Source organism: Capra hircus, chromosome 12, assembly GCF_001704415.2.
Source record: "Capra hircus breed San Clemente chromosome 12, ASM170441v1, whole genome shotgun sequence".
Lineage (NCBI taxonomy): Eukaryota > Metazoa > Chordata > Mammalia > Artiodactyla > Bovidae > Capra > Capra hircus.
Genome location: NC_030819.1, coordinates 51,057,489 through 51,080,306, shown reverse-complemented (window position 1 = coordinate 51,080,306; position 22,818 = coordinate 51,057,489). Strand labels below are relative to the sequence as shown.

Sequence of the window (22,818 nt, the reverse complement as noted above, 5' to 3'; positions counted from 1 at the left end):
ACAGCTGCACAGGGGCTACTGTGGACACACATGAGACACAGCAGCTGCTCATTTAAAAAGTGTGGACTGGAGCTCGAAGGTCTGTGACAAGGATGCTTGGTGAGGAGGCCTGTGTGCTTTTTGCAGGGAAACGTCCGAATGGCAGGACTGGACGGCAGTAGTTATCTGCCCGGGAGAGTCTTCCCCCATACTCAGCCTGCTGAGTCCCAGGAGCCGACACCGGCTTGTCACTGGTGATGAAACCTGCAGTGGTGCTTCTGCTCTGCCGGCTGCCCCCATCCTCTGGTGCAGACTTGTCCCCGCCGGTCAGGCGGTCCCCCCAATGGGGCCTGTCTCCCAATCCCTTGCCGCCCACATGTGTGCCCTGGGCCTGGGGTCCTGCTACTCACACACTGGCCCTTCGCCTCCCAGTTCTTCCTCCAGCACTGTGGGCTGAGACAGACTGAATCTGTGTTAAGAAAACCAGAGTTCCCGACAAGAATGAATTCAAATTCCACATAAATTCATTACTGAAAAAAATAGATGTGTTTTTCTTCAAAAGAGGTTGGACCTAAATTACCATAACAACTGTATACAAGACTATAGTGCTTCTTTAAGAACAAATCATGGAGATATAAGAATAGTTTTGTAGTTAAATATGAATCCAACCAAACTTCTTATTTGAGGGACTATGAAGTTGCAAGACGATGTAGAAAACAGTACTTCCTGCTGACTGTGCAGCCAGATTATGACAAATAGAAGCAAGTGAAAGTGAAGTCACTCAGTCATGTCCAACTCTTTGCGACCCTGTGGACTGTAGCCCACCAGGCCCCTCCGTCCATGGGATTCTCCAGGCAAGAGTACTGGAGTGGGTTGCCATTTCCTTCTCCAGGGGATCTTCCCGACCCAGGGATTGAACCCAGGTCTCCTGCATTGCAGGCAGACGCTTTAACCTCTGAGCCACCAGGGAAGCCCTAATAGAAGCAAAGTTGGTGCTTTATTATCAGGCTCCTAACAGGACAACTGTAATAATCTATGGGATATATTGGAATAAAAATACATTTTTAAGGTTCTTAAGTTTCACTTATCACACCAGTAATCAATATTGCGATAATGTTCTCATTTTCTGGTGAAATATTATTTCTTGGTGTTTTGTTAAATCTCTGTTCGTGATTATATTAAATATCTGTAAATTTAACTTTCCATAAAACTGATCTTAACAAATTGAATTTATTTAGCAAACCCAACCATTCAGAGTTGAGGTAAAATTAATAAGTGGGTATATTTTTCAGGTTATACCTGCAGTAAAAGTAGTTACCCATTGTCTACTGCTATGTAACAAACCATCCCAGAAGTTTTAGCGGCTGAAGAACAACCATAGTTTATTACTTATTATGATCCTCTGGGCTGTCCAGCTGTGTTGGTGGGGTTGAGCATCCAGGCTGTTTGCTCACATGTTGGAACTGTAGCTGAGTCTAGGGGCTGGCATTGGCCTGATCCTGCCCCCTGGAGCAGACTGCAGGCCACCAAGATTCTAGGGGCAGAGCTGAGCCTGTGCACATGAGACTGCAGGTGTTGTCATGCTCATTTCTGGACACAGGGACATGTGAAGAGAATAGAAGGTTCAGGACAGTTGACTGGTCTGTGGTTCCCCGTACCCTGCTCTGACTGACTACCAGCCAAGAATACCTTTTCTCCTCCGTCTGTCCACATCCTGCTGTCTTTGAAGAGCCAGCTGTGTGTCCTCATCTGGCCTGAGGACAGTCCCTGGTTCATCTCCCTTCTCTGGCCCTCTTCCCCGGAAACTCATCCTAGCAGTGTTGGGGGGTGGGGGTGGGGGGTGCTTGTCTTTCCAGGACTGTTCTGGAAGAGGTGGGGGGAGCTGTCCTGCCAGGCCTGTCCCGGGGACCCATGCTCTCTCACCCACTGTAGCCCTTCCCCTGGCTCCCTCCCTAGTGTGGGGGAAGGCTGGTTCTCTGACTTCCACAGACCAGACAGGAATGTCTCCATCCAGTCACAGAAGTTTTCTCAGGAGGAGCAGAACAAAGTCTTCCAGGCCTACCATCAAGATCTGGGTGGGGTCAGTTTGTGTGAGGAAGAGGAAACAGAGATCAAAGATCTGGGTGGGGTCAGTGTGTGAGAGGCAGAAGAACCAGAGATCAAATTGCCAACATCCGTTGGATCATCGAAAAAGCAAGAGTTCCAGAAAAACATCTACTTCTTTATTGACTATGCCAAAGCCTTTGACTGTGTGGATCACAACAAACTGTGGAAAATTCTTCAAGAGTTGGAATACCAGACCACTTGACCTGCCTTTTGAGAAATCTGTTTGCAGGTCAAGAAGCAACAGTTAGAACTGGACATGGAACAACAGACTGGTTCCAAACTGGGAAAGGAGTACATCAAGGCTGTATATTGTCACCCTGCTTACTTAACTTACATGCAGAGTAGTACATCATGCGAAATGCCAGACTAGATGAAGCACAAGCTGGACTCAAGATTGCCAGCAGAAATATCAATAACCTCAGATATGCAGATGACACCATCCTTATGGCAGAAAGCAAAGAACTAAAGAGCCTCTTGATGAAAGTGAAAGAGGAGAGTGAAAAAGATGGCTTAAAACTCAACATTCAGAAAACGAAGATCATGGCATCTGGTCCCATCACTTCATGGCAAATAGATGGGGAAACAATGGAAACACTGACAGACTCAATTTTTGAGGGGCTCCAAAATCAGTGCAGATGGTGACTGCAGGTGTGAAATTAAAAGATGCTTGCTGCTTGGAAGAAAAGCTGTGACCAACCTAGACAGCATATTAAAAAGCAGAGACATTACTTTGCCAACAAAGGTCTCTCTAGTCAAAGCTATGGTTTTTCCAGTAGTCATATATGGATGTGAGAGTTGGACTTAGAAAGAAAGCTGAGCATCGAAGAATTGATGCTTTTGAACTGTGGTGTTGGAGAAGGCTCTTTGAGAGTCCTTTGGACTGCAAGGGGATCCAACCAGTCCATCCTAAAGGAAATCAGTCCTGAATATTCATTGGAAGAACTGATCCTGAAGCTGAAACTCCAATACTTTGGCCACCTGATTCGAAGAACTGACTCACTGGAAAAGACCCTGATGCTGGGAAAGATTGAAGGCAGGAGGAGAAGGAAACGACAGAGGATGAGATGGTTGGATGGCATCACTGACTCGATGGGCATGAGTTTGAGCAAGTTTCGGGAGTTGGTGAAGGACAGGGAAGCCTGGCATGCTGCAGTCCGTGGGCTCACAAAGAGTCAGACACCGACTGAGTGACTGCACTGAGTGTGTGTGAGGTTCATCAGCCCCAAGATAAGTCCCCAGCAGTTCTTGCTCCACTGACTCGGAGGCGGGTGTGGTACAGAAAGGCTGTCCCTGGAAGCTTCAGGTGACCCACGCCCAGGCCCCCAGCTAATGTCTCTGTGCTCCCCTCTCCAGGAGATGGCGGGCAGGGCCCTCAAGCAGACCGGCAGCCGCAGCATCGAGGCCGCCCTGGAGTTCATCAGTAAGATGGGCTACCTGGAGCCAGGCAAGGAGCAGATCGTTCGGGTCGTCAAGCAGACCTCCCCAGGTGAGCGCACTTGGGGCTATGGAGAGGCGGCTGTGGGGAGAGGGCCTCATGGCCATCACGCAGACCACCTCCCTCACAGGAGTCCGGATACGGGGACTGAACCTGCCCTGCCCAACATCCTATATACCCCAGAATGGGGGCAGATTGACACTTAGCTGGGTCCTTACTTCCTGGGGATTTGTGGAGTTCTGTTCATGAAAGGGAAAATTCAAAATGAAAATTAGGCCACTCAGCAGATTCTTTCTTCTGGACTTGTGGGGGAGTCTTAAGGGGAGGCTTATTTCATTGATTCTAAAACACTTGTTTCCCACTTTGTGAGCTCGGAGACCAGGCTGCATGGTGGCAGGTGGCTCCAGAGTACAGTGCCTCAGGCAGAGGTGTGGGAAAGCAACTCCCACCATACTCCGGGGGAGGGAGGGCCAGTCGCCTCAGCACCCCTGCCTGCTAGTCAGTGGGTGTTTCTCTTCCTGGGTAGAGCAGATGGAGCCATTTTGAGGACCTGAGGCCCCTGGGGGGCAATAAGGGATTCAGGATATTGACCAGGAGTTTTCCCTGGAGACCTTGGATAAACCCAGTTCATCTGCTGAGTGAGGAACTTGCAAGGACTTTGTATTAAATGCATTGTACCTTCCTTGAGATGAGAACACAGGTTTCCCTTTTCTTTTTTTTTTTTGAAGGCATAACATTTCAAAAATGTATTTATCTACTACATATCTTCAAAATATATAAACTAGAAATTGACAGAATTAAAAGAACAATAGAAAAACATATTTTCACTGTGGGTGAATTTAACCACCTGTCTCAGGCACTGACTGAGAAACGCAGAGTGAAAACGGTGAGAACACGGACATTTGCCCGTCACATTTCGCTTCTCTTGATTGAGGAACGCCCTTAAGCATCGCCTTGCTGCCGCCACGTCTCGGGGTCTGGGTGACAGCTCATCCCCCGCCCCGGCCCTGGGGGCAGCCCCGGCGCTGGTGCTTCATGTTCCCCTGGGGGGCTCTGCCGGGGCTCCTGCGGCGCTGGGAGGAGGGTGCCCGACCGGCGACGCGGGGCCTTCTGCTCGCGGCCCTCTTAACGCCGCCTCCGTCTCTGCCCGCAGGGAAGGGCCTGGCGCCGGCCCCCGGGCCACGAAGGCCGAGCTTCGAAGCACCGGGCGAGCCTTTCCCGCCCTTCACGCAGGTGGCCGGGCCGGCTTTCGAGGGCCCCGCCGCCCTGGAGGAAGCGCCCCGCCCGTACCCGGACTTCCTCTTCGCCGGCGTCGGGCCTCCTTGTCGTCCGCACCCGCCCAAGGGCTACACGGCCGCCGGGGAGGCAGCTCGCACGAGCCTCGCGGGTCCCGGGGGCGCGCACTACAGAGCCCCGCTGCTAGTGCCCGCGGAGCCCCTGGGCTATGGCGTCAAGCGCAGCTCCTCCTTCCAAAGCAAGGCGACCCCGGAGGCCGGCGCGTACGCGGGGCTGACCGCCAAGGGCGCGGCCGCGCCGGTGCCAACCCCCGGCCTCCCGTTCCCAGCCCCCGGCGCCGCCTACGCTCCGGCCCCGCACCCCAAGCCGCCACACCAGGGACACCCGGGGGCCCCCCGGGGCGCCGCGTTCGCCGGCGACGGCGCCCCGCCGGGCCTGGCCGCCCCCGCGCGCACCGGCCTGGGCGCCGAGCGTTTCGAGCCGGGCGCTCCGCCTTGGCCGAGCGCCAGCCTGGCCCGGCGGGACTCGCTCCCCAAGCCGGGCCCCAGCCGCACCGGTTCGTTCAGCGGCGCCGCGGCCCCGCCTAACGCAGTGACGGCTGTCACGGCCGCGCGCATCCTGCATCCGGTGCGGAGCGTGCGCGTGCTGCGGCCTGAACCCCAGACGGCCGTGGGGCCCTCGCACCCCGCTTGGGCGCCGGCTCACCCGCCCGACGGCCCGGAACCCGCGGAGGAGCTCTCAGGGGGCGCCGAGGCGCGGGGCCGGCCCCCGCCTTATCCGCGGCACTTGCTGCGGCCGCAGGCCCGCGCCGAGCCGCTCGACGTGGACGGGCTGTGCGCTGGGCTGCAGCAGGGCCTCCGGGGCGGCCGCGCCTCTGAGCCCCCCGACGGCAGCCCCACGAGCCCCAGGGCCACCAAAGCCGACAGGGTGGGCAGGGACCGGAAGCAGATCCAGACATCCCCGGTGCCCGTGCGTAGGGGTAGCCGCGACGAGGACAGGCGCGAGTCGCGCATCAAGAGCTACTCGCCTTCGGCCTTCAAGTTCTTCATGGAGCAGCACGTGGAGAACGTGCTCAAGACCCACCAGCAGAAGGTGGCGCGCCGGCTGCAGCTGGAGCAGGAGATGGCGAAGGTGGGCGCAGGGCACGCCTGGTGTCGGGGTCCCAGTGGGAGAAGCCCCCCCCCGCATCGTGTCCCCGTCCCAGCTCGGGGTGGCGAGGACTGTGCGGATGTTCCCCCGGTGAACGAACACGTCGCTTGTTACGGCGTGTCCTTTCCGGGGAGCAAATCCATCAAGGCTCTCCAACTGGTAAAGAAACACTTTGAAAGAGGAGAAAGAAATTTGAGGTTTTTTTACACATTGACATTGTGGGAATTTTAAAGAGAAGTATGGCTATTAGTGATTCAGTTCATTCTTAATGAAGTCTATAGTTGTTAAATAATGTTTGAAGTAGATGCTAGTTGACACTAAGCTGTTAGGGAACGTTAATTATTAGTGAAATTATAGAAATGCTATGGTGATTTCAGATTCTAAAAAGTTTTAAAAATAAGATCGGATTCCAGTGAAAATGCTGTTCCATTTTCATTGACTTTTCTGTTTTCCCGTTTTCTTCTGAACTGTCATTAAACTATTACATTGCTCTTAGAGTTCCAGGAATTTTACGGTCCCCCTTTGCACAAATTTTTAGTAATACAAGTTGTCTTTAGTTTTTAGAGCCTAAAAGTCAACCTGGAGAAAGAACTCCTTATTTTTACATCTCCCCTTTTGATTCTAAATCTGTGACTGTGGATGTAGAGAACCAACAGTCATTTTCTCACTTGTAGCATTGGCCCGGTTCTTCTGCACCCTCCTTTCCACAGATCATGGTGTGCCCTCCACTCTGGGGCTTCCCGTCCCCATGGGACCCATCCAGAGTGACCCTGTCCTGTCTCTCCTGCCCCCATGGGGCCCGTCCAGTGTGACCCTGTCCTGTTTCCTCCTGCACAGGCCGGGCTCTGTGAGGCCGAGCAGGAGCAGATGAGAAAGATTCTTTACCAGAAGGAGTCCAATTACAATAGGCTCAAGCGGGCCAAGATGGACAAGTCCATGTTTGTGAAGGTGAAGACCCTGGGCGTTGGCGCCTTTGGAGAAGTGTGCCTGGCCTGCAAGGTGGACACGCACGCGCTGTATGCCATGAAGACCCTGAGAAAGAAGGACGTCCTGAACCGCAACCAGGTGGCTCACGTCAAGGCAGAGCGGGACATCCTGGCGGAGGCGGACAATGAATGGGTGGTCAAGCTCTACTACTCCTTCCAGGACAAGGACAGCCTGTACTTTGTGATGGACTACATCCCGGGCGGGGACATGATGAGCCTGCTCATCCGCATGGAGGTGTTCCCGGAGCACCTGGCGCGCTTCTACATTGCTGAGCTGACGCTGGCCGTCGAGAGTGTTCACAGGATGGGCTTCATCCACCGGGACATCAAGCCCGACAACATTCTCATAGACCTTGACGGCCATATCAAGCTGACAGACTTCGGCCTCTGCACAGGGTTCAGGTGGACCCACAACTCCAAATACTACCAGAAAGGTACTGCCTCCATCCTTCTCTCCTTACCCTATCCTGGTTGGGTGCACCTGTCCCCATGTGATTTCATAATTTGGTGTGATACCCTTTTCTCCATGAAGAAGTACTATGATGTGTGAGGTATTTGTTTTTAAGTTAGTGGCTTCAAGTTTTACTAAAATGTTTCAAGGACAGAGGCCATAGGGTATCTTGGGGCCTGGCTGAGGAACTGTCACTGTGCCCTGTTAAATCGAACCTCCTGGCCTCCAGGGGAGCCCTCTCTTACAGCCCCCCGAGTCTCCCTACAGGTGCAGACCTGGCTGTGGGTCCAGCTTAACTGCACCTACTGTAGTTTCACTACTCAGAAAAGTGAGCAGTAGCTGGTCGTCATCTTATTTGTGGCTTGAATTCTTTTTTTTTCTTTTATTTATTTATTTATTTTTGACTGTTGTGGGTCTTCATTGCTGTGAGTGTTTTTCTCTAATTGCCAGGAATGGGGGCGACCCTTCCTTGCAGTACACGGGCTTCTCCTTGTGGTGGCCTCTCCCGTAGAGCATGGTCTCTAGAGCGCAGGCTCAGTTGCTCTGAAGCATGTGGGATCTTCCTGGCTAGGGTTCAAGCTTGTGTCCCCTGCATTGGCAGGTGGATTCTTAACCACTGGACCACCAGGGAAGCCCTGGCTTGAATTCTTGAACTAGTTATTTTATTACTACAGCTCAGACAGTTTTTTTAACTCAAAACTAGTCCTATATCATTTGATTCATTCCTTTTTTTAAATTTGGCATTGAAATAATCTGTGTCCATATATTTGAAATCCTCAATCTTTTTCATGCCTATTTCAAAACATGTCTGACAAACAGGTGGTGTTAGCCTTTGAGATGGGCCTGAAAGGTGCTGGCAATGCCACCTCACTGTCCATGAGCCTGTCTTGCCAGCCCCACACTGTCACCCAGCCCTATGCACGAGCTCACAGCCCCCAGCACAGGGCACAGCCCCTGCCGTGGCTCCTGTCCTGAGGCATGTGTGTACCTCATGCTTGGGTCTGAGGCCCGGGACCACAGCCATTCTCTGAGCTGCCAGGGGACTCTTTCTCTCACTGTGTCAGGAACTGGGTCAGGTTACTTTTCCTTTTGAAGCTGTAGGTTTATTGCATTGTTGAAGATTGAAAATTGATTTTGTTTTCTGTTCTCTTCTCTCCTCACCCTGCTTCTTGGGTGACAGGGAGTCACTCCCGGCAGGATAGCATGGAGCCCAGCGACCTCTGGGATGACGTGTCTAATTGCCGGTGTGGAGACCGGCTCAAGACCCTGGAGCAGAGGGCGCGGAGGCAGCACCAGCGGTGTCTGGCTCACTCCCTGGTTGGGACCCCAAACTACATCGCCCCGGAAGTGCTCCTCCGGAAAGGTATGTGCTTTGGCTCTGCACCCAAGCTGGGTGATCTTCGAGGGTCCCAGCTCCCATTGTCAGGGTCTCAGTGTCCCCATATGTCTCCCCACGGGAGCCTGAGAGTGGGGTTCTATCAGCAGACAAACCTCCAGTGTATCCTCCTCTGCTCAGGAGCTGGCCCGGCGTCTCCACTTGCTCCTCCTTAGGCTGTAAGTGATAAGCTGGCTGCATGGTGGGCTTGCTCCCTAGAGCCCAGAGGAATTGTTTGAGGGTTGGGACTGGGTTCAAGGTCCTCACTGGGGCCCACCATCTTCCCTGGTCAGTGGGTGTGAGAATGCAGACCTTCCCTGTGTCTCTAGTTCTTCCCACTGGTCCAGAGGTCCCTTCGAGGTAAGCCTCAGGGGTGGGGTGCTCCAGCCCCTCCAGCAGGTGCTTGACCAGCATAAGAGGCACCTCTGATGGTCAGTTTTGGGGGTCCCCAGCGGAGGGGCAGTGTGCATGGATCTGATTCCCTGTAAGAAACCCGAATAGAGCCAGACTCTCCTCACCTGCGGTTTCCACTGTTGGAGCCAGCAGGCTCTGTCCTCACCGTGTTTTCTGTGAGCTGTGTACCTCACGGCAGGTTGCCAGTGTCTCAGGGACTCAAGTATAAGGGCAGTGTATGTCCAGAGGTTGTTGGGCGTGTTGACCTCACTGCCCAGTACAGGCCGCCTTCTCTGTCCTTTCAAAGTGGGGGTGGGTGCTGGTCTGCAAGGAGGTTCACTGGTCTCCTTCAACCCTCTCATGGGCAGCAGCCCAGCAGAGCCTCCAGGGCCTGGCAGATAGGGGCCGCAGGTCACACTTAGCAAGAATTCGGTGACAGTGAGACCAGAGCGGGGCTCGGACTGGGATGTGGGACAGAATGAAAGATCAGCCTTCTCTGAAACCCCTACAAGGCCGTCCTGCAAGGGGTGAGGAGCCTGGCTCCCTCCGTGCCCACAAGGGGCAGGGCAGAGGCAGCCATTACCTTTGCCACAGTTTCTTTCCCTCTTGTCCCAAAAGCTCCCCAGGGAGCCTCGGCACTGGCCTCACCTGACCTCCGGTCACAGCGTTTGTGCTTTTTAGTTTCTACATTTTTTTTTTTTTTTGGCCACATCGCAGCCTGTGTAATCTTAGCTCTCTTGACTAGGGGTTCAGCCTGTGCCAGGCGCACAGCCCTAACCACCAGACCGCTGGGGAAGTCCCTAGTTTCTACGATGTTAATTTGTGTCTGTGTCCTTTACAAACTTAAATTCCTGGTTTAGTACTGTTATTAACAATAACAGTAACTTTTTAAATTTAAAAGATGTTATTATAAGAGGATCCTGTGTTTATCATAAATGCTGTAAAATCAGAAAACACTCGTGCCCACACTCCTGCCACGTGGAGACTGTGACCTTCGGCAGCATTTTTCCAGCGCTCTGTTCCGGGCCCCTGTGCAGGAAGCAGTGACGTCACGCGTGCGCCGCGCAGGCGGGAGGCCGGGCGTTACGCGCGAGCCGGTGACGCCCGCCCGGCAGCTCTTCCCCGCCTGTGCTGTGGGGCGCTTTCTCGGTGACCAGAGCCACGCTCTCAGCGCGTCTGAGGCCGCGGCGCGGCTGTGGCCTGAGCCCCGCTGTCTTTCAGGTTACACCCAGCTCTGCGACTGGTGGAGTGTCGGCGTGATTCTCTTCGAGATGCTGGTGGGGCAGCCGCCGTTCCTGGCGCCGACGCCCACGGAGACCCAGTTGAAGGTAATGGGGCGCGCGGGCCTCTGAGGAGCCCTGGGGTCTCTGGCTGACACTAGGCCTTTTGTTCTTGGTAGTGCAGGAATGTCAGCTGTATGAAGTGAGGAGTTTTCAGGTATTTTTGTTACTTCCTGTTAGGTTTTTTAATTTGAGTGAGTCAAGGCCCAAGGTCAGAGCTGAGCTCTGATGTTACGTGTGAACCTGAACGCGAGGGAGGCACCGTGGCCGCACATCTGGGCTGGCGGGCAGAGCCCGGTCTGAACCGCATGGCCTTGAGGAGACGAGTTGGTTGGTTTGGACGTTATGTCTGTACTCTCGGCATAATAAAAGAGCTGCGGGCCCAGCCACTTAAACGCACATTTGCAGTGTTTCAACTAATCCTGTCAAGTAATAATACTCAATAGTCAATTTTAGAGTGGTGGCCTTTTACTCTCGGAAGCGATTAATTTCATTTCTTAAGAAAGATTGAGTAGAGAATCTGATGAAACCTTTGAAACGTCTCAGAATAGTGCTCTTGTAACACTGACTATTCTAGGACGTATTCACACACCTGAGTCCGTGGTAGACCTGGAAATGTTAGTAATAGTTACTATGATGGCCTTTTGAAAAAATCCTCAGTTAAGGCCCTGTTTCTTTCCAGTAAAAATGAAATTGGAACTTGGTATTATCTATATCCTAATTGAATTGATGAAATAGTTACTAATTTTTTTCCAGTTAGTAATTTGCCAGCATGATAACCACCCATTAAAATTGTGATGAATTTTACCATTTTAACTACACTTTATAGTACAATCAGTGGCATTAAGTACATTCACTACTACTTATTTCCAGCCATTTTCACCATCCCAAGCAGAACTTCACCCACTAAATGATAATTCCATCTTTCCCTCCCCTTTGCTCCTGTAACCACTCTTCTACTTTCTGTCTCTATGAATTGCCTATTATTAGGGACTTCATATGGAGAAGGCAATGGCACCCCACTCCAGTACTCTTGCCTGGAAAATCCCATGGATGGAGGAGCCTGGTAGGCTACAGTCCATGGGGTCGCTAAGAGTCGGACAAGACTGAGTGACTTCACTTTCACTTTTCACTTTCATACATTGGAGAAGGAAATGGCACCCCACTCCAGTGTTCTTGCCTGGAGAATCCCAGGGACGGGGGAGCCTGGTGGTCTGCCGTCTGTGGGGTCACACAGAGTCAGACATAACTGAAGTGACTTAGCAGCAGCAGCCGGGACTTCATATAAGTGGAATCATATAGTATTTTTCCTTTTGTGACTGACTGACTTCATCAGCCTGTGTCAGAATGTCCTTCCTTTCTAAGGCTAAATACTGCTATATTGTATGTAATATTGAATAATAAATACTCCACTGTATGCAAATAACATTCCATTTTCTTTATCCATCGTCTGGCAGTTAACGTTTTGGTTGTTTCCACCTTTTGGGCTCTTGTGAGTAGCGCTGCTCTGCACATAAGTATGTATGTAAATATCTGTTTGCTCCCAGCATTCAGTTCCTTTGGATATATACCCAGGAGTGGAATTGCTGGGTCATAGGATCATTGTGTGTTGAAACTTCTTGAGGAACCTCCATACTGTTTCCATATGACTGCACCATTTTACATTCCCACCAGCAGAATACTGAAGCTCCTATTTCTCCATATCCTAGCCAGCATTTATTATGATTAGTTTTAATAGTAGCTATCCTAGTGGGTGTGAGGTGGTATCAGTTGCATTGTGATTTTGATTTGCATTTCCCTGATGTTCAAATGATGTTGAATTTCTTTTCATATGTGGGCATATGTAGATACCTTCTTTGGAGAAATGTCTATTCAAATCCTTTGCCCTTTTTTAATTAGGTTGTTTGGGTTTTTGTTGTTGAGTTGTAGTTTTTTATGTATTCTGCTTATTAATTCCTTATCAGATGTATACTTTACAAATAAATTCTCCCTTTCCATAAGTTTGTCTTTTCACTCTGTTGATAGGGTCCTTTGATGTACAAAAGTTTTAAATTTTGATGAAGACTTTTATGTGTTTTTTTCTTTTATTGCCTGTGCTTTTAGGTATCATATCCAGGAGGTCATTGTCAAATTGAATGTCACGAAGATTTTTTTTTTAATATATATATTTTATTTATTTTATTTGCTGCATTGGGTCTCAGTTACAGCATGTGGGATTTAGTTTCCTCACCAGGGATTGAACCTGGGCCCCCTCCATTGGGAGTACAGTCTTAGCCACTGGACCACCAGGGATGTCCCTCATGAAGATTTTTACTTTATGTTTTTTTTCTTTTGAGTTTTATATCTGTGTTGTGCATGTGCACTGTTGTGTCTGACCCTTTGTGACCCCACGGACTGTAGCCCACCAGGCTCCTCTGTTTATGGGATTTCCCAGGAAGGAATACTGGAGTGGGTTGCCATGTCCTCCTCCAGGGGATCTTCCCAACCCAGGGATCAGACCTGAGTCTCCTGCATTGCAGTCAGATTCTTTATTGATAGGCCACTGGGGAAGTCCACACCAGCCCTTGCACCTCCGCACAACTCCCAGTTACATTGGCCTTACTTTGTTCTCACTCCAGGAGCAAATAAGCCCTTAGCAGAGCATCCGGATGGCTGGTTTGTGTTGTTGATCACTGCTGTCTGGGGGTGGCTCCCTTACCCTGTGCCTCAGACTGTGGGCTCCTGCTGAAACCACACTGGCCATTTGTAGCTGCCTCAGATCCTCCTACGTCTGTTTGGTTCTCCTATTGTGAAACTATCAAAATCTTCTTTAAATTAAAGTTATTTTTATTGAAGTATAATTGATTTACAGTATTAGTTTCAAGTGTAGAGCAAAGTGGTGCAGATTATATTAACAGATTCTTTTCCATTATAGGTGATTGTGTGATATTGAATATAATTCTCTATGCTATCCAGTCAGCCATTGTTATCTGTTTTATGTATAGTATTGTGTATCTGTTAATCTCATAGTCCTCTAATTTGTTCCTCCTTCCCTCCCTCTCCCCTTTGCTAACCATAACTTTGTTTTCTATGTGTGTGAGTCTATTTCTGTTTTGTAAATAAGTTCATTTTGTATTTTAGATGCCACTATAAGCTATATATATGGTATTTGTCTTCCTAGTTCTCTTACTGTGACAGTCTCTTAAGTTCATCTATGTTGCTGCAAATGGCATTATTTTGTTCTTTTTTATTGCTGAGTAGGATTCCATTGTATATATAGACTACATTTTTTATCAGTTCCTCTGTTGATGGACATTTAGTTTGCTTCTTGGCTATTTTAAATAGTGCTGCTATAAACACAGGGGTGCATGTATCTTTTTAAATTAGAGTTTTGTCTGTATTTATGCCCAGGAGTGAGTGCTTGGTCATATGCTAACTCTAATTTTAGTTTTTTAAGGAACCTCTGTACTGTTCTCCTGGAGAAGGCAATGGTACCCCACTCCAGTACTCTTGCCGGGAAAATCCCATGGATGGAGGAGCCTGGTAGGCTGCAGTCCATGGGGTTGCCAAGAGTCGGACACAACTGAGCGACTTCACTTTCACTTTTCACTTTCATGGACTGGAGAAGGAAATGGCAACCCACTCCAGTGTTCTTGCCTGGAGAATTCCAGGGATGGCGGAGCCTGGTGGGCTGCCGTCTATGGGGTCACACAGAGTTGGACGCGACTGAAGCAACTTAGCAGCAGCAGCAGCAGCATACTGTTCTCCAGAGTGGTGCACCAGTTTATATCTCCACCAACAATGTAGGGAGTTCCCTTTTCTCCACACACCCTCTTCACCCTTTATTATTTGTTGGCTTTTTGATGATGGTCATTCTGACTTGTGTGAGATGATACCTTATTGTGGTTTTGATTTGCATTCCCCTAATGATTAGTGATGTTGAGAAACAATCGTGTTCTTTAACACCCTGTCCCATAAAGGCCCTCTTTAGCCTCAAGAGTGAGGAGGAAGGAACACTGGGTGTGTTGTCCCTGCAGGTGATTAACTGGGAGAGCACGCTGCACATCCCTGCACAGGTGGAGCTGAGCCCTGAGGCCCGGGACCTCATCGCCAAGCTGTGCTGTGCAGCTGAGCACCGGTTAGGCCGCAACGGGGCCGATGATCTGAAGGCCCACCCGTTCCTGGGCGCCATCGACTTCTCCAGCGACATCCGGAGGCAGCCGGCCCCCTATGTGCCTACTATCAGCCACCCCATGGACACATCCAACTTTGACCCAGTGGATGAGGAGGGCCCCTGGCAGGACGGCAGTGAGGACAGCTCCAAAGCCTGGGACGCGCTGGGCCCTGCGGGCAGCCGGCACCCGGAGCATGCCTTTTACGAGTTCACCTTCCGGAGGTTCTTCGATGACAATGGCCACCCGTTCCGGTGCCCCAAGCCTGCAGTGGCTGAACCCGTGACCGAGGCTGAGCAGCTGGCTTCAGTGGGTCCGGCCCTGGGGGCGCAGGCCGGGGGCTGCCAGCCCGTGTACGTGTAGACTGGTGGACGGGGAGGTCAGCCCGTCAGGTCAGTTGGCCGGTTGCCCCTCAAAGTCTAGCCTGCACCCAAAACCAAAGCGGAAAAACTTCTGAAAGAGGACTCACCTCTGAGGTCTGCATCTCCAGGTTCTGGTGGATGGCAGGAGGTGTCAGCGCAGCCTGGAATTAGCTTTGAGGACCTTCACGACATTAAAACAATATTTTTTAAATCAATACAGTAGAAAGAGCACTTATTTTGTTTATAGCCATTTTTCTTATTAAATTATAGGGATTAATTTTGACAAATCATGCTGCTGTTATTTTCTACATTTGTATTTTATCCACAGCACTTACTCACATTAGGGAAAGACATAAAGATTGAAGAACATGTGATAAGAAAACTCTGTGCAATAATGTTAAAAAAAAAAACACACTGTCCTGATGTTACTGATACCATTTTATTCACACAATGGTTTTTGTTTTATATTTTTCCCACATTTCAAAATTGTGATATATGTTAAGAGCTGCTTTTGTTGTTTTGTTCTGTTCGCTTTTTGCATATTATAGCATCATAGAAAGTGTGAGCAGTTGATCATGCGGGTGTGACTTCAGACATCAGGTATGGAGAGAGCATGAACAGGGTTTTGCTATTATTAATATAACGTGACCGTGTCTTGCCATTCACAGCAGGTTCTGTGAATACGTTTTTACTGAGTGTCTTTGGATGAGTCGTTCTGGACAGTGCTGATGCCGCGTCGTGAGTGACTTCCTCGCTGTGACTGCACCCCCCTCCTCTCTCATTGCAGAAATGCACGTGTTTCTGAGAGATGATGTGACTGTATGTGTTGTGGGTGTGCTTGGATTCTTTGAGGGGGCAAAGACATTTGTCCTACACTAAACTTGTGTACATCAAAAGGGATTCACTTAGCTCTGCCAAAAAAAGTAAGTTAGCCATGGATCTCTGTCTCTCTTGCCAGTCGGGATGCTGTCCTGTGGCCCAGCCGACACAGGGAGCCAGAGCCCCACCCTGCAGACCTGTGCAGAGTTCTCTCTGCAGTGCTTTTAGTGTGCTTTGAAGGATCCAACTAAACTCAGTTTTAAAAGCACATTTTTCTAATCTTTGTGAAACAGCAAGGACTATTCAGAGTGATGTTGGAGGGGAAAAAAAAGATAATTAAGCCATACATATTTTCTTAGGAGTATAGATGTATATATAACTATATAGATAAACACACAAAATATTCCTATTTCAAATTAGTATGATTCCTATTTAAAGTGATTTATATTTGAATAAAAAGTTAAATTTCTTTTTTGCTTTTTAAAAACCTGATGCATCATATTTTTTGTTATATTCACATATTTTTCCTTGAGGTTTTCAGCATAACGTATCCATTACTTAGTGTATCTCTAGGCAGCAACACTCACATGTCTAAACTGAAGAAGAAGATTCCTGTGTACTGGTTTACATGTGTATGAGTGGCAGGTTCTGAGTCTGCTGTGCTGTGTCGTGACTGTCAGTGTTTCTCTAGTTTTGCAGTAACGCCGTGTTGTTATTTACACTCTTACAGCCTTCATGTGGTAGGTTCTTTCTCAGGAACTCAATTTAACTATTATTTATTGATATATCATTGCCTTTGAAAAGCTTCTACTGGCACAATTTATTATTAAAAGTTTGAATCCAAATCCCTAGGTGTCAAATTTTATTGAAATTTGTAAGTTCTTGTTTGTCTCGTGTGCTTTCCCCATGATTCAAACACAGCGGGGGCTGCCATTGCAAGGGAGAAGAGCTCTTGTCTTGGTTTGGTCTGGGATTTGGAGATTGGGTTTCAGGTCACAGCACAGGGTCCAAGTCCGGGTGCGGTTCTGCGATCAGCTTTCTTTTCTTCCTGAAGGTGGTGACGGGTGTTTGGCATTAGATTGCTGAGTGGGGTCGGTGGGCTGTCAGATAGATCTTGAGTGGGAGCTGATTGCCCTGCTCAAGACAGTCACACTGACAGTACAAGGATAACACCCTACCTTTGCTTCAGAATGGTCAATGGTATTAAGAGCTCCAGAAGCTGTCAACATTTGATTCTGAATTGTTCTTTTGAAAGGTGCAGTCATGTGGTCACCACTGGGCAGTCCCCACTCCACCAGGCCATCTCAGACCCTGTCCTTGTGGAGACAGGGTTCCACTTATGTGGGCCCAGCTTTCCTCTTAGGCTCCCATGTTGGGGAGGCATCACCAGCCAAGTGGCATGGAGATCGCAGCACCCCAGCAGGGACTTTGGCATGGGGGGTGCAGAGTTTTCTGGTCTGACTGGCTGGAGTGGAGCAGTTATTGCCCATTTGCCCCTCTCCTTTGGCGGGAGTGCCAGGGAGTTGGGCTTTTTGACATTTCCAGGTTGCGGGCTTCAGCTCCAAATCTGGAACATGGAGGCAAAGAGAACTTAGTGCTGTGTAGTCCTGAGGCCCAAATTTCCTTTCAAGGTCTTCTGTTTTGTATACAATGTCCAGGAGTTTTAGAAGAAAAGTCTGTGTTGAAGTGGGTTTCAATTTCAGTTTTACCTAATGAAGATTCACAGCTCACTTCCTCAGTCACACCAGCCCCATGTCTCAAGCTCATTGCCACATGTAGCCAGGATCCATGTTGGACAGCTGGGGTCTGAGAAGGGTCCTCTGGCTCTGCATTAATCCTTGCACTGACATCTGGCAGAATCAGGGGACTAGTGTGAGCAGTTGGGCTTCATCTTTTTCTCCTGTGTCATTCACACTTGGGCAGTGAAGAAGCAGGTCCTCTGACCATCCAGAGTCCAGCACTGCCTTCCAGTCAGCAGCATCTCACACTTCGCCTTTCCTGCTTGCTGCTCCAAACACGGACCCTCCTAAAATCACCAGTTTCTGGCCTTCTGAAGCTGGTGACTAGTGTCTTTGAAAGGATCATAGTAGCTTGTAGATACAGGACTGAGAGAAGCCTGCCTCCCTGTGCCCCACTGCAGTAGAAGCCAGAGTCTTGACAACTGGACCGCCTGGGAAAGAGTCTCTGTCTATCTCTTGCCATCTCCTGATCCCCAGCCTCGCTGATGTCTTCTGTGTTATTTTTTCTGGCAATTCCATTATATGACTAATGGACTTTTTTTTTTTTTGGCTGTGCTGGGGTCTCAGTTGCGGTGTGTGGAATCTTTTTAGTCATGGCATGTGAGCTCTTAGTTGTGGTACGTGGGATCTAGTTCCCCGACCAGGGATTGAACCCAGGCCTCCTGCATTGGGAGCACTGGATCTCTGGGAAGTCCCATGGGTATATTTTTAGATTGAAAGGACCTGTGCAAGGAGATCCAACCAGTCAATTCTAAAGGAGATTAGTCCTGGGTGTTCTTTGGAAGGACTGATGGTAAAGCTGAAATTCCAATATTTTGGCCACCTCATGCGAAGAGTTGACTCATTGGAAAAGACTGATGCTGGGAGGGATTGGGGGCAGGAGCAGAAGGGGACGACAGAGGATGAGATGGTTGGGTGGCATCACCGACTAGCTGGACATGAGTTTGGGTGAACTCCAGGAGTTGGTGATGGACAGGGAGGCCTGGCGTGCTGCAATTTATGGGGTCGCAAAGAGTTGGACACGACTGAGCAACTGAATTGAACTGAAGTGCACAGAACTAATGGGTAAAAATAGACCCATACAAATAAATGTACGTCATCAGAAAATTCAAGAATGTTTGGAACAAAGAGAAAAGAGAAATAAAATATCTTATAGAAAACAGTTCATATACAAAGGATCAAGAATCAGAACCCCCAAAAAAGAATCAATGGCTTTGAAGGTAACACCAATTCTCAACACTAGAGGATGACGGAACAAGGCCTTCAAATTGTGTGAAAAGGAGGAAATAGCAACCCTCTCCAGTGGAAAATCCCACAGTCAGAGGAACCTGGTGGGCTAGAGCCCATGGAGTCACAAAGCGTTGGACATGATTGAGCGACTGAGCACACAATTGTTTTCAATCCAGACAAGTCATTAGTTGAGTATGAGGGTAGAATAAAGACATTTCAGACATTCAAGAATTCAGAATATTTTCTTCCCATATACTTTCCCAGAAAGCTGGAGGCAGACACAGGCTCCAAGAAACGGATCCAACAAACGGGAGGAGAGAGGGGGTTCCTGGGAGCTGTTGGGGGTCCCAAAGGACAGCTGTGTCCCAGGTTGCGGGGGGGTGGGCTGCTCGCTCAGATCCTCGGTCAGAGGGTGTGGGAGACGACCTTTGCTGGAAAGAGGTAATTTCCCTACTTAGAGGAGATGGGTACTTGGAGAACAGTTTGGGATTGGATTTGGGAAGAGGATATAAAAAAACAGTCAATGGAAAAAAACAGTCAATGGAAAACACAAGCCAATGATTAATTCAATATACAGAAAAATACTTCAACAGGGCTTCACCTAAAAAGCTAGATGAAAACAGAAAAATTTCTTTACCATCGTGAGGAAGAATAGGATAGAATAGAACACTGAAAACACTAAAGTAAAGGAAAATACATTTGGCTTCATAAAAATTAAAACTTTCCACTCTTTAAAAGTCACCATTACATGGAGTAGGAGATGGCAACCCACTACAATATTCTTGCCTGGAAAATTACATGGACGGAGGAGCCTGAGGGGCTATACAGTCCAAGGAGTCATAAAAGAGTTGGAATGACTTAGTGACTGAGCCCAGATACACATGATGTATAATATAATTTTTACTGCTATGTAAAGCAAATAAGGGCTTCTCTGATAACCTTAGTTGGTAAAGAATCCGCATGCCTTGCAGGAGACCCTGATTTGATTCCTGGATCGGGAAGATCTGGAGAAGGGAAAGGCTACCCACCCCAGTATTCTAGCCTAGAGAATTCCTTGGACTGTATAGTCTTTGGGGTTGCAAAGAGTCAGACACGGCTGAGCAACTTTCACAAAGCAAATATGTTTTTCAAAATAATAAAAAAAGTCACCATTACGAAAATGGGTGAATATTATCTGTGCACAGATCTGACAGAGGACTCGTATCCAGATTGTATTCTTGTAAAGCAGCACCTTTTTTGAGTTTTTCATCTTGGCATGATGTACTTCCTGTTGTTACAGAAGATGAGAATTTAGTTCCTTTTAAGCCCTCTTCCCCCCTTCCCAGTCCTATCCTTCCCACTCCCGTCTTCCTGATACACATTGTCAGACTTTTGGTAAAGTTGATAGCATGTTACTCAGTTCAGTTCAGTTCAGTTGCTCAGTCATGTCCACCTCTTTGTGATCCCATGGACTGCAGCACGCCAGGCCTCCCTGTCCATCACCAACTCCTGGAGTTTACCCAAACTCATGTCCATTGAGTTGGTGATGCCATCCAACCATCTCATCCTCTGTCGTCCCCTTCTCCTCCCACCTTCAATCTTTGCTAGCATCAGGGTCTTTTCCAATGAGTCAATTCTTCGCATCAGGTAGCCAAAGTACTGGAGCTTCAGCTAACAGTCAGGACTGATCTCCTTTAGGATGGACTGGTTGGATCTCCTTGCAGTCCAAGAGACTCTCAAGAGTCTTTTCCAGTGCCACAGTTCAAAAGCATCAATTCTTCGGCCCTCAGCTTTCTTTATGGTCCAACTCTCACATCCATACATGACTACTGGAAAAACCATAGCCTTGATTAGATGGACCTTTGTTGGCAAAGCAATGTCTCTGCTTTTTAATATGCTGTCTAGGTTGGTCATAACTTTCCTTCTTACTACAACTATGTAAATGTTATCCCCAGTGAACCACACTATTTCTATAATCATTTTCCATCTTGGAGATTTCAAGAAGGCTTTAGTACTTGGAGTGAAAAATACTTTAAGGCCAGGAAAAGAAAATAAAATTAACCTAAATACAGCTGCAGGGTTTTTTCCTAATTAATTAGTTGTCTGTTCCCGTGCCCCTGGCGCCCCAGAATTTTGACCTTAAAGAGCTGATGAGTTGAAGATGAAAGCTTCAGTTCAAGGCAGAGGTGGCCCCAGTTGCCATCTCAAGCAGCTTGGGAATTTTCTGTTGAGGTGCTTAGCTGTTTGGGTCAGTGGGGTTCACACCCGGAGACTTCAGAACTCTCTCTGTGGGCATTGGCTGCTCTGCTCTGATCTTCCACAAATAACTTCATGAGATCATCTGAATTGTCTTAAGCCAATTTGCTTTGCATGTTTCTCTTCGGACTGTGTAATTTATACTAAATAAACACGTAAATGTTGCAAGTCTTCACAGCAAGAGGTTACATGGTCACAGCTGAAGCAAAATCAGACACTATTACAGTGAATATATATGTAGGAATCCCTTCTGCAAATATGTTTGGTGACTTGCTTTCCTTTCCTCTGGAATATGTAATACATACAGAATAGACCCACCCGTGCCTAATCCAATCTTAACTTATCCTGAATTCTGTACAGTATTTTCGTCCAGAAAGTACCACAGATTCTCTGAGTTCCAAGTCCAACCAACAGACAGCAGAGGGAGCTGGTGATGTGCTTTTGCAAGTAAGATCTGCACTCACTTTAAGATCTGCACTCACAGAATGTCCTTTCTAGGGAGAGGAAAGTAGGGAGGAATTCTTATTAAACCACCCACAAATTGCATTGTTTTTCTTTCACGTTTTATAGTTGAAGTCTTGTTGATTGACAGTTTTGTGCTAATTTCTGCTGTATGGCAAAGAGACTTACACATATACTTTTTTTTTTTTTTTTTCTTTTTTTGGGCCACACCACAAGGCTTGTGGATATTTAGTTCCCCGATCAGGGATTGAACCCAATTCCCCTTGCAGTGGAAGTGCAGGGTCTTAATCACTGGACCACTAGGGAGGTCCCTATGTATAAAAATACTAAAATACTGTATGCTGCTGCTGCTGCTAAGTGGCTTCAGTCATGTTCGACTCTGTGTGACCCCACAGACGGCAGCCCACCAGGCTCTGCTGTCCCTGGGATTCTCCAAGCAAGAACACTGGAGTGGGCTGCCATTTCCTTCTCCAGTGTATGAAAGTGACAAGTGAAAGTGAAGTCACTGAGTCGTGTCCAACTCTCAGCGACTCCATGGACTGCAGCCTACCAGGCTCCTCTGTCCATGGGATTTTCCAGGCAAGAGTACTGGAGTGGGGTGCCATTGCCTTCTCCGAAAATACTGTATAGAATATATAATATTCTTCTCCATTATGGTTTATTCCAGGAGGTAGTTCCCTGTGCTCTACAGTAGGACTTTCTTTTTATTCATGCAATGTGTTCTTTCTTTTTATATCTCTATATTCTAGGAAGGTACTGTTGAACCTACTCAGTCATTTAAAGTGATAAATATTGTGCAAATTTCTATTCTGTTAAGGCAAATCTACACTATGTCTCCTGCCTCTCCCCTCCTCCCCCCAATTTAAAAACTAGACTGTCAAGGGACCCCAGAATAGTGTGGCTTACTCTGGTCTTGAATCATTATGGGCACCTACTATTTGTTCACTACACATTGAGTCAAAAATACATTGGGCAGCATTGTGTTCAGTGTGTATAACTGAGTAACACGTGCCACATATTAAATCCTTAAAGTGGAAGCTTGAATGTTTAAAAAGCCATAGGAGTCTCTACAGAAATTCTTAAAAAGTATTTATTTATTTGGCTGTGCCGGATCTCTGTTGCAGCAGGCGGGATTTTTAGGGAAGTCCGAGTCTCTACATAAATTTATCACAGATTTTTTTGTAGGACAAACTATAAAACAGATGGAATTAGCTGATTCTGTGAATAAGTTCCATAGTCATTACTTTCATCGAACTTGGAGAGAAAATTATTTTAAGGCTACAAAAAGAACAGTTTTACTTAAACCAGGACCCAGGACCCTTTCTTCCTTTTAGGTAAACATGCAGGGCCTGAGTCAGGAGAGCCGACAGGGCCCCCCGGGGCCATCTTTGAGGGGGTGTGGGCTTGCGCTGTGTTGAAGGCCTGCACAG

General features: G+C 48.3%; 1 protein-coding gene across 1 annotated transcript in view; it reads left to right on the top strand.

Annotated features, from left to right (window-relative positions):
- Positions 1–16,567, top strand: part of LATS2 (large tumor suppressor kinase 2) — a 34,530-nt gene extending 17,963 nt beyond the window's left edge. The window contains exons 3-8 of the mRNA XM_018056548.1: positions 3,439–3,571; positions 4,674–5,887; positions 6,743–7,325; positions 8,523–8,705; positions 10,332–10,438; positions 14,407–16,567. Coding sequence (XP_017912037.1) covers positions 3,439–3,571; positions 4,674–5,887; positions 6,743–7,325; positions 8,523–8,705; positions 10,332–10,438; positions 14,407–14,904 — 2,718 coding nt within the window. The 3' untranslated portion in view covers positions 14,905–16,567. The remainder of the gene's footprint in view (positions 1–3,438; positions 3,572–4,673; positions 5,888–6,742; positions 7,326–8,522; positions 8,706–10,331; positions 10,439–14,406) is intronic.